The 13872-nt window shown below is 43.7% G+C and overlaps 4 protein-coding genes across 4 annotated transcripts; 1 reads left to right on the plus strand and 3 right to left on the minus strand.

The window, feature by feature from the left end:
• Window positions 1-319: 319 nt before the first annotated feature.
• Window positions 320-11450, minus strand: LOC148400990 (adhesion G protein-coupled receptor G5-like). Its single transcript, XM_088371779.1, has 15 exons — window positions 11274-11450; window positions 4928-4964; window positions 4633-4833; window positions 4080-4179; window positions 3710-3851; window positions 3502-3621; window positions 2572-2688; window positions 2452-2497; window positions 2232-2326; window positions 1942-2057; window positions 1355-1620; window positions 984-1080; window positions 784-913; window positions 538-694; window positions 320-460 (listed from the first exon to the last, which is right to left on the minus strand). The coding sequence occupies exons 3-15, from the start codon at window positions 4823-4825 to the stop codon at window positions 372-374; spliced, it is 1668 nt and encodes a 555-aa protein (XP_088227905.1). The 5' UTR covers window positions 4826-4833; window positions 4928-4964; window positions 11274-11450; the 3' UTR covers window positions 320-371.
• LOC148400991 (uncharacterized) lies at window positions 5899-8276 on the minus strand. Its single transcript, XM_088371772.1, has 2 exons — window positions 7831-8276; window positions 5899-7421 (listed from the first exon to the last, which is right to left on the minus strand). The coding sequence occupies exons 1-2, from the start codon at window positions 7964-7966 to the stop codon at window positions 5995-5997; spliced, it is 1563 nt and encodes a 520-aa protein (XP_088227898.1). The 5' UTR covers window positions 7967-8276; the 3' UTR covers window positions 5899-5994.
• Window positions 8315-10872, plus strand: LOC148400992 (uncharacterized). The gene is made up of 2 exons (XM_088371773.1): window positions 8315-9231; window positions 9375-10872. Exons 1-2 carry the CDS (start codon window positions 9108-9110, stop codon window positions 10685-10687), a joined length of 1437 nt encoding a protein of 478 aa, XP_088227899.1. The 5' UTR covers window positions 8315-9107; the 3' UTR covers window positions 10688-10872.
• Window positions 11451-11752: 302 nt separating the features above from the next.
• On the minus strand, window positions 11753-13757 carry LOC148400993 (uncharacterized). The gene is made up of 2 exons (XM_088371782.1): window positions 13333-13757; window positions 11753-12954 (listed from the first exon to the last, which is right to left on the minus strand). Exons 1-2 carry the CDS (start codon window positions 13457-13459, stop codon window positions 11822-11824), a joined length of 1260 nt encoding a protein of 419 aa, XP_088227908.1. The 5' UTR covers window positions 13460-13757; the 3' UTR covers window positions 11753-11821.
• Between the last annotated feature and the right edge of the window lie 115 nt (window positions 13758-13872).

Consider the following 13872-nt stretch of genomic DNA (forward strand, 5'->3'; position numbering starts at 1 on the left):
CATTTGTCTCCGTAGGACAGTCGTTGTGATCGTTTTTATCAAAGCAACAGCTTGATTAAAACCAAATTCCGAATTGTTTACAGCAAGTTCTCCCATCGCAGGCGAGTTCTGGCAGGACGCTGACATTTTTCAATGACGTCACCACGCATTTACGTCAAGATGGCGCACGCGGCCTAGCTCTTCCGATTGGACTGTTGACATGACGTTTGAGCGAATCAGATTTGACCTTTTTATTAAATTGAGGGGAAGAGTAGAGAACGCCCCCCCCCCCCTACATTAAGCAAGAATTATTGGACGTCAACAAAACATGCAGACATCATTTTAAAAAGAGCAAGAATAGGATTTATTAGTCATGGAGGGTCTCTGACAGCTTAGCTGCTGGAGCTTGGTGTTTTACTGCTGGCCGTCGAGGGTCCTGACTTTCTCCAAGACAAGACGAACCACAAGAAGATGAAGAAACCTGCCGGAAGGAGGACCAGACGTGAAGAGCCGACGGAGGCCCAGCGAGGAGGACGCCGTCAATGTTTGCTTGCTCACCTTGCAGCGAGTTGAGGATGCAGAAGAGGTATTGGCCCACCGTGCTCAGGTGGCCGAAGGAGAAGAAGACCAGGCCCCAGGTGATACCCAGCAAAGTGCTGACTCCCAGCAGCGTGCTGATGTTCTGCTTGGCTCGCCCCCGCTCGCCTTGCCCGAACTGCGGCCGCAGTGCACAAACACACCAGAATAACAGTCGTGAAACGTCCTAATGACACAAAATTGATTACAAGCAAAATTGGTGCGTACCCGTTTCCTGTGCGGGAGGCCAAACAAACGTTGGACGGTCACCAGCAACATGACAAGATTGAAGGCAAACACGACGGCGAACACGCCCAGCGTGCTCGCCATCTTCAGCGCACTGTTCCGCAGGTAGCATCTGCTTGCAAGCCGCACCACCCGACAGTCAGCTCAACGCCGAGTTGCAAATTGAAGTCAAATTTGCTTACATTTGAGTGCTGTGGGGATCGGCTATGTCCAGGGCCGTGCGCCCGTAAGCGCCGGGCTCCGTTAAGACCGCCACGGTCACGATGGCGGCGGGGAGACCTGCGGGCCAAGGAAAGGAGGGGCAAGTCGAGTCAATTGGAACAGTTGTTTTCATAAACTGAACTTTGTACTTGCTTAAAAAGGATTTCTGTGCGATGGAGCAGCAAACTAATGACATTGGTTGCTATGACGACTTTTGTTTCTTCTTCATGATGCATTTTGTTGACTGGACCAACTTATATTCGGTATGACGTGTTGATAAAAATGTACAACTGCTTTCTTAAAAGTATAAACATATTCGCTTTTTGGGGGGATGAGACCCGTATGGACTCACTCCATCCAGCCAGGCCGAGCTTGAGCATGTATCTGCGGATGTAGATGTTGAAGACGCGCACGAGGAGCAGGTAGAGGTGGAAGCTCTCTAGCGCCATCCAGCTGAAGGTGGCCAGCAGGGAGTAGTGCAGCGCCAGGGCCACGTAAAAGCACGTCGAGTCGGACGACGAAGCCGCCGCGTTGCTGGACAGGAAGTGCGCGTTGAGCAGGATCAGCGCCACGGCCAGGTTGGCGTGCACCTTCATCGACACGTCCTCGCGGAGCTTCCTGTCACACGCAAACATCTCTGTATGAGGCAATCATTTAGGCAAAATAAAATCTATCTAGTCAACTATTTTTTTATTATTATGGTGGGGCAGGAAAAGCTATAAACTGCTAGGTAGAGTATCATCAAATGAAATTCTGGGCAGTGAAGAGTCCATCTTCTGAAAGCTGCAAACTGTTTGAAAATTATCATTAAGGAGATTCAAGTTGGACTTTTTAAGATAAAAGTGCTAAATTTATATAAAACAATATACTATCCAGAGGCAAGTTGTGATTCTGCAAGACTTAAGTGATAACCTAAAGTTGCATCTCCTCAACACCAACCTTTTGACGACAAAGAGCAGCAGCGTGATGACGAGAGCGACGAGAGAGAGGCTGCAGCCAATCACGGAGAGGTACGTCAGCACCGCCTCGTCGGTGTCTGAGAGGGGAGCGGACACCTGCGATGGGAAAAACAGCAACATGATTTCCCAGCTTTCAGGGCATGTAGATAGAATAGAATGAGGTCAAGGCATTTGAGTTGGTTGGAAGGAGAAGAAGCCAGGGAAAGGTCAGCAGCTCTCAGCACAACAGATGATGTGTTTGGTCTACTTTGACGGTTCTGAATGTCTGACCAAGAGGATGCCAAAGTAGGTCAGGTGGTCGCAGGAGCAGGTCACGTCACTCTGTCCGGGTTCCCAGATGGTCCAACAGCCGCTGCTGCTGAATGCTGCTTCGACACAAACGGATGGAAACTTACTAATGTGTCAAAGGACCATTTCCTCAACTAGGGTTAGATGCCACACTCAGATATGACATGCTGCCCTTTCATATTCAATAGGCGGTGCTACTCACATTTGGTAGAGAAATTCAAAAAGACACATCTGGGGCTTTGCGTTTCCTGTTGACCACATTTGCATCCATTACGCACGTACGTACGTTGTCCATGTGCATTTTCATCCACCGTTGACTTACGTTGACAGTAACCGTATTGACGGTGATGTTCACTCGCTCCCGGAGTCCTGAAATCTTTTTTCCCCGCACACTCAAGCCGAGCAGCCTGTTCTGGTAGAGTTCCTCTGAGGTGAAGTTCTGCAACGGTGGACAACAAACATTCACAAAAAATGTTTGAATTATTTTGAACGCACCCCTGTTGAAATGCTCGATTTATTTGATGAAACATTTGGACCCAGAACAGTTCATTGATTAGTGTGTGCTGCTTTGACTTTGAATGTGAATGGGTAACTCTGAACATAGAGTTGTAAGAGGGTGTGCACACTTGTGCAACCACTTTATCTCAGTTGTTGTTTTGATTTCCTCTCTTTTTCCACAGTTCATTAATATTCTAAATCACATTAATGATAGAAAAAGTTTGGAGGAGTTTGATGGCAAAAAAACTGACATTTGAACAGGGGTGTGCAGACTTTTTATATCCTCGTAACGTATTGAAAAAAATGTCAACGTGATTGAGGATGAAAGAATGTATTGCTTTTATGGTGTGTTTTAGTTCCCTTTGAGGCTATATTTGTTTTTCAATTGCACTTTTCAACCTGCTACTGCATTTGAAACAATCAACGACATCTCTTCCTCTTGCGAAAGATTTGGGGGTTTTTTTTGTGCGTGCGTGCGTGACCACAAACCAACTGTGTACTCCTGAGACACAACCACCAGTGATTTCAAATCTGCACCGTACGGATGTATCAAAATATATCTATGTATCTAATTTGGAGGTGCTGCTGTTCAAAAGAAAGAAAAAAAAGCTGATTCAAGTCGAAATCCTGATTCCACTCGAACATGGACAAACGCGTTCGCTTCATGATTAAATGGACAAATTGCTTACTTGAGGAAAATGGTGACGAAGCCTATTTTGCTTGACTTTGAAATTGTGAAATTAAAATTGTGTACCCATATGGATTGAGGCCAGGTGACCATGCAGAATAACATGGAGTCGCTCAAGCTGGACAGGAAGTCTCCGGGCAGCCGGATGTTGACTCTGCTGTTATTGATGGCCGCGCCCGCTATGGCCTGCAATAAAGACCCCAAGAGCCATTAGTGGTGCCGGCCGAGCATTGTCAGTCGAGCCCAGCTCGTTCCAAGGCCAACGCTTACTTACATGGTTGTCGCTAGCAGAGATGTGCAGGCCGGCGCGGCGTCTTCCGGGTTTGAGCAGGAGGGCGACCAGCTGACCCACGCTTATGGACGTGGTCTCGTTCACCTCAATCTGCTCCAGCGACTGTTCCAGACGCTCAATTGCTCTTCACACAAAGAACAAAATCATCCGCTTTTACCATTCCTCATGTTTTTATGTCAATATTTGGATTATACAAAGACGATAATTTTCTATCGTTACTTCTCAAGCCATGACAAGGCAACAGATTAGTGATTTCAAAACGGCAACAGTTTTTTTTTGTTTTTTTTAATCTGAGAGCAGACTGAAGGGCAAGAAGAAAATGATTGGAACTGTATTCTGAAAACATACTCACTCAAAGTCAATGTTGGGTTTTCTGCTGCCCAGGATTTTGTTGACGTGCGCCATGCAACATTCAGCATCCCCAAAGACTGTTGAAAAAGTTTGCTGTGTAACTTGGGAATACAAATGCAACACGGGGTGTGTTATGTTGTGCTTTTTTTTTTGTTTTTTTAAACCACATCTGCCTTGAAAACTGCATTTGAAACAACTCTTAATGTTTGTCTTATGATCATAATAGTAAACTTAAAAACAAAAAAAACACCGTCTCGAAACCATGATATGACATCCTAACCACAAATCCAGAGGCTACAATCTTGGACTGGAAATTTCATCCATGTTTTTTTGTTTTTTAACACTTTTGAAACCCTACGCCTGCCTTGAAACCCCATTTTGATATACTGATGATGCAGTTCCTGCTTTTGCAGTTCCTGACTATTGCTAAAAACTCACCTATTTGTAGGTACCTTCTTTTTCAAGGATTAATTCAAGGTACCACATAACATTTGACCCACTCTGAGTATACGGTACAAAGTGTGTTCAAACATGGACAAAAAAAAATCACTTACCTCTTCTGCGGCCAGAAACCTTGCAGCTTTGGTATATGTCTTCATGGTTACAATCTGTTTCCAAACCCTCCTTCTCATCCCGATCTTCACTTGGATTCGGATTGTCCCCTCTAACCGTATCTTTACTGTTCTGAGGCTCTCCATCACAACGTGTCAAAAACAGCAGCAGCCAAACAAGGAGCCACCACTTCATCCTGACAACTGAAGAGCATGAAGACTGCATCATAAAATCAAAGGTGAACATTTAAATCATCATGTTCCATAGTCCGCAGGCCTCAAATGAGATCTTTCTGACCTCCAAAGCGAATCCTGAGATCCGGACAAGAGGACAACTAGAAGACAATCGCATTAGAAATGGGAAGAAAAAAAAATGCAAATGACGTTGCGGCAACCAAAGAGGAAGTGGCTACAGACATACAGCAATACTCAAAAACCTCATATGAGCTCACATGCTATCTTTACGTTTTCATATGATGCCTATTGTGACCTTCTTTTTCCTTTCATGCAACAAATACTGTATCTTTTAAAAAAAAGTATAAATATATATATATAAAAACAAAGGTCAACACAAAATAAAAATTAAGAACAATAAAAAAGATGGATACTGTAGCTTTTTTTATACAACAAATTTCAAACTACGTGTATTAAGAACACACAAGGGAAAAATAAAGTGTGACAGATTTCTTTTTGTCATAAATAAAAAAAACAAAGATTACATTCGGTAAAGTGTGCTCAAAGTTACAGATGTTGTCCGTTAATAATAATGACTGCATTTAGCTGAAACGTAAGGCCGCTTCTCTAATGTGTACTTTTATTTTCATAACTATGAAAGCACTTGCTGTTACCTAATTCGCGTTTCGTGCCGGGTTACGTTAGGTCGCTGTCGTATGACGTCATTTGTAAGCGCCAAGGGTTTTAAAAAAACTACAAATTCCAAACAACTGTTGGACTTTTTTCTTTCGGACTCCCGCATACGAAAGGCTTCTCGAACTAGTTAGCGACATGTAGCCAAACACATAGCAAGTGTGTGAGTCAAGTTTTTTGATTATCGTGTGATGAAATGAGTGAAAAAAAAAAAAAAACGTACGAGGGGGAACTTTGTCAAACAAAATAAAAGGAGCGACAACGTCGACTAGTGGACGCTGATTTCATGAAGCCTCGAGAAGTATTGCACAGGGCAGGTCTATTTGCGTCTCTCTCGTTTGACTTTGTTTTCAAACCTTTAGAAAGCTGCAAAGCCCCCTCCCACAAGAAACACCGAACACGTTCAGTTTCAGGAATTTAATTTCAGATCACATATATGGTATGCGTTTACAGCTTGCCACAAAAGTTGGTTCCCAGGCACTCTTATATTTTTTAGCTTCACTGACTGCGGTTTTTCTCACCAGCACACGTGTGTTTCTTAAGCTGATACCTATGGGGGAAGTGTTTCTCACACACACCGCAACTAAATGGTTTCTCCCCAGTGTGCTTTTTCATGTGTGATGTCAAAGCTCCTTTGAGAACAAATCGCTTGTCACAAACAGAGCATAAAAAGTGCTTCTCCCCTGTGTGTCTTCTCAAGTGATGATTCAATCCGGAACGGTCGCTGAATGTTGAGGTACAGAGTGAGCAGGCATAAGGTTTCTCCCCGGTGTGCGTTCTCATGTGTGTTCGCAATTGTCCCTTCACAGAGAATCGTTTGCCACAAACTGAACATGCAAAAGGTTTCTCTCCAGTGTGGGTTCTTGTGTGCAATTTCAAATGATCCTTGGTGGACAATCCTTTCCCACAGATTGAGCAGGGAAAGGGTTTTTCTCCAGTGTGTGTTCTCATGTGATTTGTCAAACTAATTTTTTGTGTGAATCCAAGACCACATTCAGCACATTTAAAAGGTTTTTCCCCGGTGTGTATTCTTATGTGTATTCTCAAATCTCCCTTTCTAGGAAATCTTTTGTCGCAAACCAAACAGGCAAAAGGTTTATGTCCATTGTGAGTACTCATGTGATTTGTTAAACTTATTTTTTGAGTGAATGCAAGACCACACACTGAGCAGGCAAAATGTCTCTCCCTGGTGTGTGTTTTCATGTGATGGACCAAGGCTGAATGGTCACCAAATCGTGCAGTGCAGACTGAGCATGCAAAAGGTTTCTCACCAGTGTGTGTTCTTGTGTGCCTAATTAAGCTTCCCTTGACAGAGAATCCTTTATCACAAACTGAACAGGTAAAAGGCTTCTCCCCTGTATGGGTTCTCATGTGGGTTATTAAGTGAATCTTTTGATTCACTCTCAAACCACAAACTGTGCAGGCAAAACTTTTCTCTCCAGTGTGTGTTCTTGTGTGCGTTCTTACCTGTCCCTTAGTAGAGAATCGTTTATCACATACTGAACAGGAAAAAGGTTTCTCCCCAGTGTGGGTTCTGTTGTGCGTAATTAAATGTCCCTTGATGGAGAATCTTTTACCGCAAATTGAGCAGAGAAAAGGTTTTTCTCCCGTGTGTATTCTTGTGTGTCTTGTTAACGAAGACTTGTTGCAAAAGGTTTTGTCACACTCAGAACATTTCACATGTGTTTTGCCAGTATTTTTGTCCCCTTCGGAGTGTTCATCATCATCATCATCGTCGTCATCGGTCTCAGCAGAGGGTGACGTTATAGCGTCACTGTCTGATAGTGGAGCCGAGACGTCGCGTGCTTGTGAGCCTTCGCGACACTCATCATTTTCAATCGTTATGACAGTCAACGGAGAGTTTGTGATGTCCGTCTCATGCACCTTGTCGTTCTCCTGCTGCTTAGGATGGGCTTCACGATTGTCTGCAAGGACACAAGAAGACAAAACACGGTTTGGTAAAGTCCAGCTTTGCTCAATTCTCATGCCACGTGTAGGAAAATATATAATTACACGGTTTGGGAATCACGGTGGCGCTGTTTAACATTAAAAATGAAGGCGAAGACTTATTTGGCAGAAATTGAAATAATTTGTTAAACACTTTGGTTGAAGCCGGAACCAGGCCTCTCATGTCAGCAGTTCGGGGTGGACTCGTATGTGCGCCCTTTGTTGCATCATGTTGTCTTTGTTGCTTTGACAATACAAGGAGGAAAACCGAACATCGAAAAAAATCTTTCAAAGGTAGAATATGGAGCAAGACGAGAGGATTTAATTGAATGAGGAACGTTGTTCCCGATATATTCTTGTGACTTAACAAGTGAGAAGGTAACAAACCTGCTCTGTTGTGAAACACCTCGTCTTGATGCAACTTGAAAATAGCGTCGAGTAGTAGACGTAGTCCCCCTTGGTCTTCTTTTGGTGGTCCGCAAACGTCCGCCTCATACTCGTCTTTCACACTTTTTGCGCACATTTTCACACGATACTCATAACAATTCACACTCACGCTTGATCTCTGGTCAGTGATGCGGTGCCAACAAGTGCGTCTCTTTGTTAGCGGCTCCTTGGCTAGGCTAAGCTGTACAAAGCTAAGCTAAACTCGCGTGAAAAAGCTTCAAGATGAGTCAAGACGAATTTATCCGGAGACGAGTTGGTGAGAAAAGTTTGTTGCAGTCGGTAATGATGAAGTTGCAGCTTTGGTAAATTCAGTACGGATTCTGGAACTATAGTTTCCCGAGCACGCTTCGAAGGTTTGCCTGAGTGACGTCAGACGTGCAACGCTTCTGCTTCTTCTTCGTCTTTTATTCGGCAGTTGTCCAACAACTTTTGCTGGATCAGCACCATCTTCTGAACTGGAGAATCGACGCTGATCGGTTTAGCTCGGTGACGGGTGGCTCCATCCCAATGTCCTTCACTTTGGTGGGCCCCTGAAGTTGGATTTGTGTTTGCCACGTTTAGTACAGGGATATTTAATAGCACACGCTAGAACGCATACTGGGGAGAAACCTTACAGTTTGTAGCAAAAGCTTCAGTAAAAGTGGTGCTTTGAAAACACACACAAAAACAGTGAGACGAGCCACGGTCAATGAAGTCATTAATAAGATGTTGAGGGTTAGTCCATGTGATCCCGAATTAAAATCCAAATTTCCAAACAGTGTTTTCCTATCTAGTACTTGTGGATATTTGGAATGTTCTTTGAGACAAAATTGAACACACACTTATATCTCAGGAAGGCTCGCAGAAAAGAGAACGGATCAATCCTGACTCTTTAAAAACCCACCAATGAGAACAGGACATTGACGCGCGTCATCCAATGGGAAAGCCATTACGTCTGTAGTGGGCGGAGCAAGGCATAGAGCGTAATCAAAAGGACATCACTGAGCTAAAACAAATAAGACTCGACTCGCGCTTCGTTGAGTAAGTCTTTCGCAATTTGTACAAACGTAATAAATTCCTGACGCTGGTCGTTCGTTACTACTTTCCTGGAGGATAATAATCATTCATTAAGCTTTCGAACCGTCCACGTCGATGCTTCTCCGGCTAACTTAGCTTATTATAGCACGCTAGTCGCTAGCACATTGCTAAACAGCCAAGTGTGTGATGGTCGAGTGAAGATGTGGGCAATAAGTGTGAAAGAAGAGTATGACGAGGGACTTTGTGGAACAAAGGAGGATAAAGAGCCACAACGTCAACTGCTGGAGGCTGTTTTCCAGAAGCCTCAAGATGAACATGGAGCAGGTTGGTTCACTTGTGACAAGTGCTTGCTTGTTATTACGAGCAGAAAAAGGGTCATCCGTGACGTCACGCACTTCTGAACACCCTTCTTTTTAACACGTCAACATTTTTGCCTGTACCAAAGCTTTTTTTCTTGTGTTCTTCAGATACCAGTGAAGAAAATCTTCAACCTGTGCAGCGGCAGCAGCCTGAGACACCTCGATTTAAAGAGGAAGAGGAGCAAGAACCCGGTCACATCAAAGAGGAAGAGCTCGACGATGATATTAGCAGGTTGACTGTCATTGTAAAGAGTGAAGATGAGGAGGATGAATCCCACTGTGGAGTATCCCAGGCTGAGAGCCTCTTAGCACCGCTATCGGACAGTGACGACATCATGTCCCACTCTTCTGTTGCTGATATCGATGAAAATGCTGAAGGTGACGTGACATGTCGCACCAACGACAAACGCTTGAAATGTTCTCAGTGCGACAAAACGTTTGCCAAAGAGTATTTGTTAAAAGTACACACCAGAACGCACACTGGTGAGAAACCTTTTACCTGCTCAGTTTGCGGTAAAAGATTCACTCAAAAGGGACAGTTAATAGGACACACAAGAACACACACTGGGGAGAAACCTTTTGCCTGCTCAGTTTGTGGTAAAACATTCTCTGAAAAGGGACACGTAAGAGTACACACAAGAACACACACAGGAGATAAACCTTACCCCTGCTCTGTTTGTGGTAAGAAATTTGCTGAAAAGGGAAGTTTGATCAGGCACACAAGAACACACACAGGAGAAAAGCCTTTTGCGTGCTCAATTTGTAATGAAAGATTCTGTGTAAAGGTAGGTTTAACAAATCACCTAAGAACCCACACTGGTGAGAAACCTTTTGTCTGCTCTGTTTGCGGTAAAGGATTCAGTCAAAAGGGACATTTAATGACACATACAAGGACACACACTGGGGAGAAAGTTTTTGCCTGCTCAGTCTGCGGTCTCCGAGTAACTCAAAAGATTCATTTAACAACTCACATGCGAATTCACACAGGAGAGAAACCCTTCTCCTGCTTAGTTTGTGCTAAAAGATTCACAGAAAAGGGAAGCTTGATTAGGCACACCAGAACACACACTGGAGAGAAACCTTTTGCCTGCGAAATTTGTGGTCAAAGATTTTCTGACAAGGGACATTTAAGAACACACACGAGAACACACACTGGAGAAAAACCTTTCGCCTGCTCAGTTTGCGGTAAAGGATTTGCTGAGAGGAGAAACTTAAAAACACACTCGAGGACACACACCGGGGAGAAACCTTTTGCGTGCTCAGTCTGCACGTTAACTTTCATTGATCGTTCTGGCTTGAATAAACACATGAGAACACACACTGGGGAGAAACCATTTGGTTGCAGTGTGTGTGATGAACGCTTCGGTTTTAATTATCAGCTGAACAAACACAAGTGTGCTGGTAAGAAGAGCAACAAATGACATTCTAGATCGGGCGTCGGGAATTTATGGCTTGCGAGCCCGATATGGCTCTTTTGGTGATGTTATTAAAAAGAATACATTCGTACACTCAAAAAATCGTTGGTCTTAATTAAAATACATGCATTTAATTGTATCTAGCCTACCCTTCAGCCTGTTGTTGCCTATTTTATTTTTATTTGAAATTGCCTTTCAAGATGACATGTTTGTTTGTGGTGTTGGAGATACATTTCCCCTCAAAACGCGACCAACTTATATGTACGTCTTTTTCTTTTTTATTCTGCATTTTATAGCCGGTGCAACTTATACTCCGGAGCGACTTATAGTCTGGAAAATACGGTATTGTTGATAAAATATTAGACTCGTCTTATCAATGTGTTATTTACCATGATTAGTTAAGTCATTTGGCACCACTGGGGATTTTGAAACATCTAATTGAGCTGCCATGAGAGAGAGAGAGAGAGAGAGAGAGAGAGAGAGAGAGAGAGAGAGAGAGAATTGTAATTCAAAAGGTAGAATTCAAAACGGCACTCAAAAACATATTTTTTAGCAGCCATAAGCCCCAGGCGAGTGCGCGGCGTGCTGTTACCTTGAAGTCCAGTCCAGGTTGCAGGGGGGGGAGAGGGGCAACGCGCAGCTGCTTTTGCTGCCGCTGGTCCTGGTCGCTGTCCAGTTGGGAGCTCAGCGTGACGGTTTCAGTCTCGGCGTCCAGCTTGAGCTGCAGGATGGACTGGACATGCAACGAGGCTGGGCGAGGCGAGACAGCTCACCAAAGTCGTCTTCAGCCACTCTTGCTCCACTCGGGAACCCACGGACATGAGCTAGGCGCCAAAAGTCCCGCAGGCGTGCTGAGTTACGGCCCACGTCTTCTTGTCCTCCAAAAGTTTGTAGCCGGTAAACTCCTCCCACTCCCAAGCATCTCATCTCTGCCAATGAGACACCACGGCGCTCGGGAACTCGCTTTCTTTCGCTTTTCTATCTGGAAGACAAGGCAGTTCTGCCTCTTGCAGGTGTGGAGGTGTCATTACAAGTTGACGGCCAATAACAACAACAAAAAAATAACTCAAATGACTTGACCAAAGACATCAAGAAAAATGATTGTTTTATTCCATTTATTATTTTATAGTTTCTAAAGCTTCATTTAGTGGCGCTCTTCTGGCCAGCACACTTGTGTCTCTTCACCTGGTCCTTACGAGAGAATCTTTTCTCACACACACTGCAACTGAACGGCTTCTCGCCAGTGTGTATTCTTGTGTGTGATGTCAAGTGTACTCTTTGAGTGAATCTTTTACCGCACACCGAGCAGCTAAAGTGCTTCTCTCCACTGTGCGTTCTCTTGTGTTCAATCAATCCAGATCGATCGCTAAAACTCAAGTTGCACACTGAGCAGACCACGGGGTTCTCGCCATTATGCATTCTTGTGTGTCTTACTAAACTTGTCTTTGCAGAGAATTTTTTACCACAAACCAAACAGGAAAAAGGTTTCTCTCCAGAGTGCGTTCTCATGTGTTTGACCAATTTGGAACGTTCACTGAAACTGAAAGTGCAGATTGAGCAGGTAAACGGTTTTTCACCAGTGTGTATACTTGTGTGTGTTCTTAAATGACCCTTTATAGAGAATCTCTTACCACAAACTAAGCAGGCAAAGGGCCTCTCTCCTGTATGTGTTCTGGTGTGTCGTCTTAAATGACCCTTTATAGAGAAGCTTTTGCTGCATACGGAGCAGGTAAAAGGTTTCTCCCCAGTGTGTATTCTCATGTGAGTTGTTAAACCGCTCTTTTGAGTTACTCGAAGACCGCAGACTGAGCAGGAAAAAGGTTTTTCCCCATTGTGTATTCTTGTGTGTACGTTCAAATTTCCCTTATTGGCAAATCTTTTACCGCAATCTGAACAGGTGAATTGTTTCTCTCCTTTATGACTTTTAAGGTGAACTTTTAAATTCCACTTTGAACTAAATGTTTTCCCGCACTGTGTGCATTTCAGGTGCATCTTGTCCGCACGACATGTCCTATCACTTTGGGAGTGATGACGATCATCATCAGTGTCGGGAGAGTGTGACGTCATGTCGTCATTTTCTGATAGTGGAGCTAGGAGGCTATCTAATTGTGAGCTTCCACAGTGGTCTCCACTTTCCTCTTCATCATCATCATCTTCACTCTTGATAATGACAGTCAGTGGGAACTTGGTGATATCAGCCTCCTCCTCTTCCTCTTTAAAATAAGGGGACTCTGACTCCTGCACCGCAAGATGAAGGTATTCTTCATTGTCATCTACAGGACACAAGAAAACATCCATAAGGTTTGGTCAAATCAAGCTTAGCTATTTCAGTAACTTTGTATTGGCACAATGTTGATCAGGGACATGGACAATCGTCAAGTTCAAGCAATGCAGTTCTTGCAAAAATCAGTAACTGTCAAGATGACAGCTTCTTTTTCATGTTTTAGATTGCCCCAAATTTGAGATGACCTTTTAGTCGTCCTTGTGAGGATAAACTGTACAGAAAGTAAATGAATGAATATCGAATATCTATTGAATGAGTGTCAGTCTCTCGTGACGTTATTCGGCGCCCCAAATGTTCGACGTCCTAAACGAGGCTTTAAATGTGAAGTAAAACCGGTTTAAACATATAAAGTGAGAAGTGAACAAACCCGCTCCGTGTAATTCAATTTGAGGCTTCTTGTAAACATCCTCCAGTAGATGACGTTGTCGCTTGATCTCCTCTTTTGTTCCATAAAGTTCCACCTTGTACTCGTCTTTCGCACCTTTTGCACACATAGTCGCGCGATATTGACACACTTTACATTTGATCGCTGTTCAGCGACAAACGCGTCTCTTTGTTAGCGGCTAACAAGCTAAGCTAAAATAGCTTTAGCCTGCAGCGAGACTAGTTACCCACAACTCATAAATGATCTTTAAGTCTAGTAAAGCAGAGATGCATCGTACTGAGTCGAGTACTTCCTAGTGTATTATAGAAATATTCCTAAATAAAGTGTAGTGCGGGGTCTGCAAAGGTTTCAGCGGAAAAGAAAATCTCAAGATCCAGGAAGTAATCCAAGCTCGTATCAAGGCCTGATTGGTTGTGGGTTTATGACGTCATAGAATCGTCACAGGAAAATAGATGGAAGTTTGTGTGATTGCAGATTTTCATTTTTTTCCTGCTTTTCCCTGTACGTCACCTAAATTATGAT

Source organism: Syngnathus floridae, chromosome 3 (assembly GCF_059516105.1).
Source record: "Syngnathus floridae isolate MCC-2025c chromosome 3, RoL_Sflo_1.0, whole genome shotgun sequence".
In the NCBI taxonomy this organism is placed as follows: Eukaryota; Metazoa; Chordata; class Actinopteri; order Syngnathiformes; family Syngnathidae; genus Syngnathus; species Syngnathus floridae.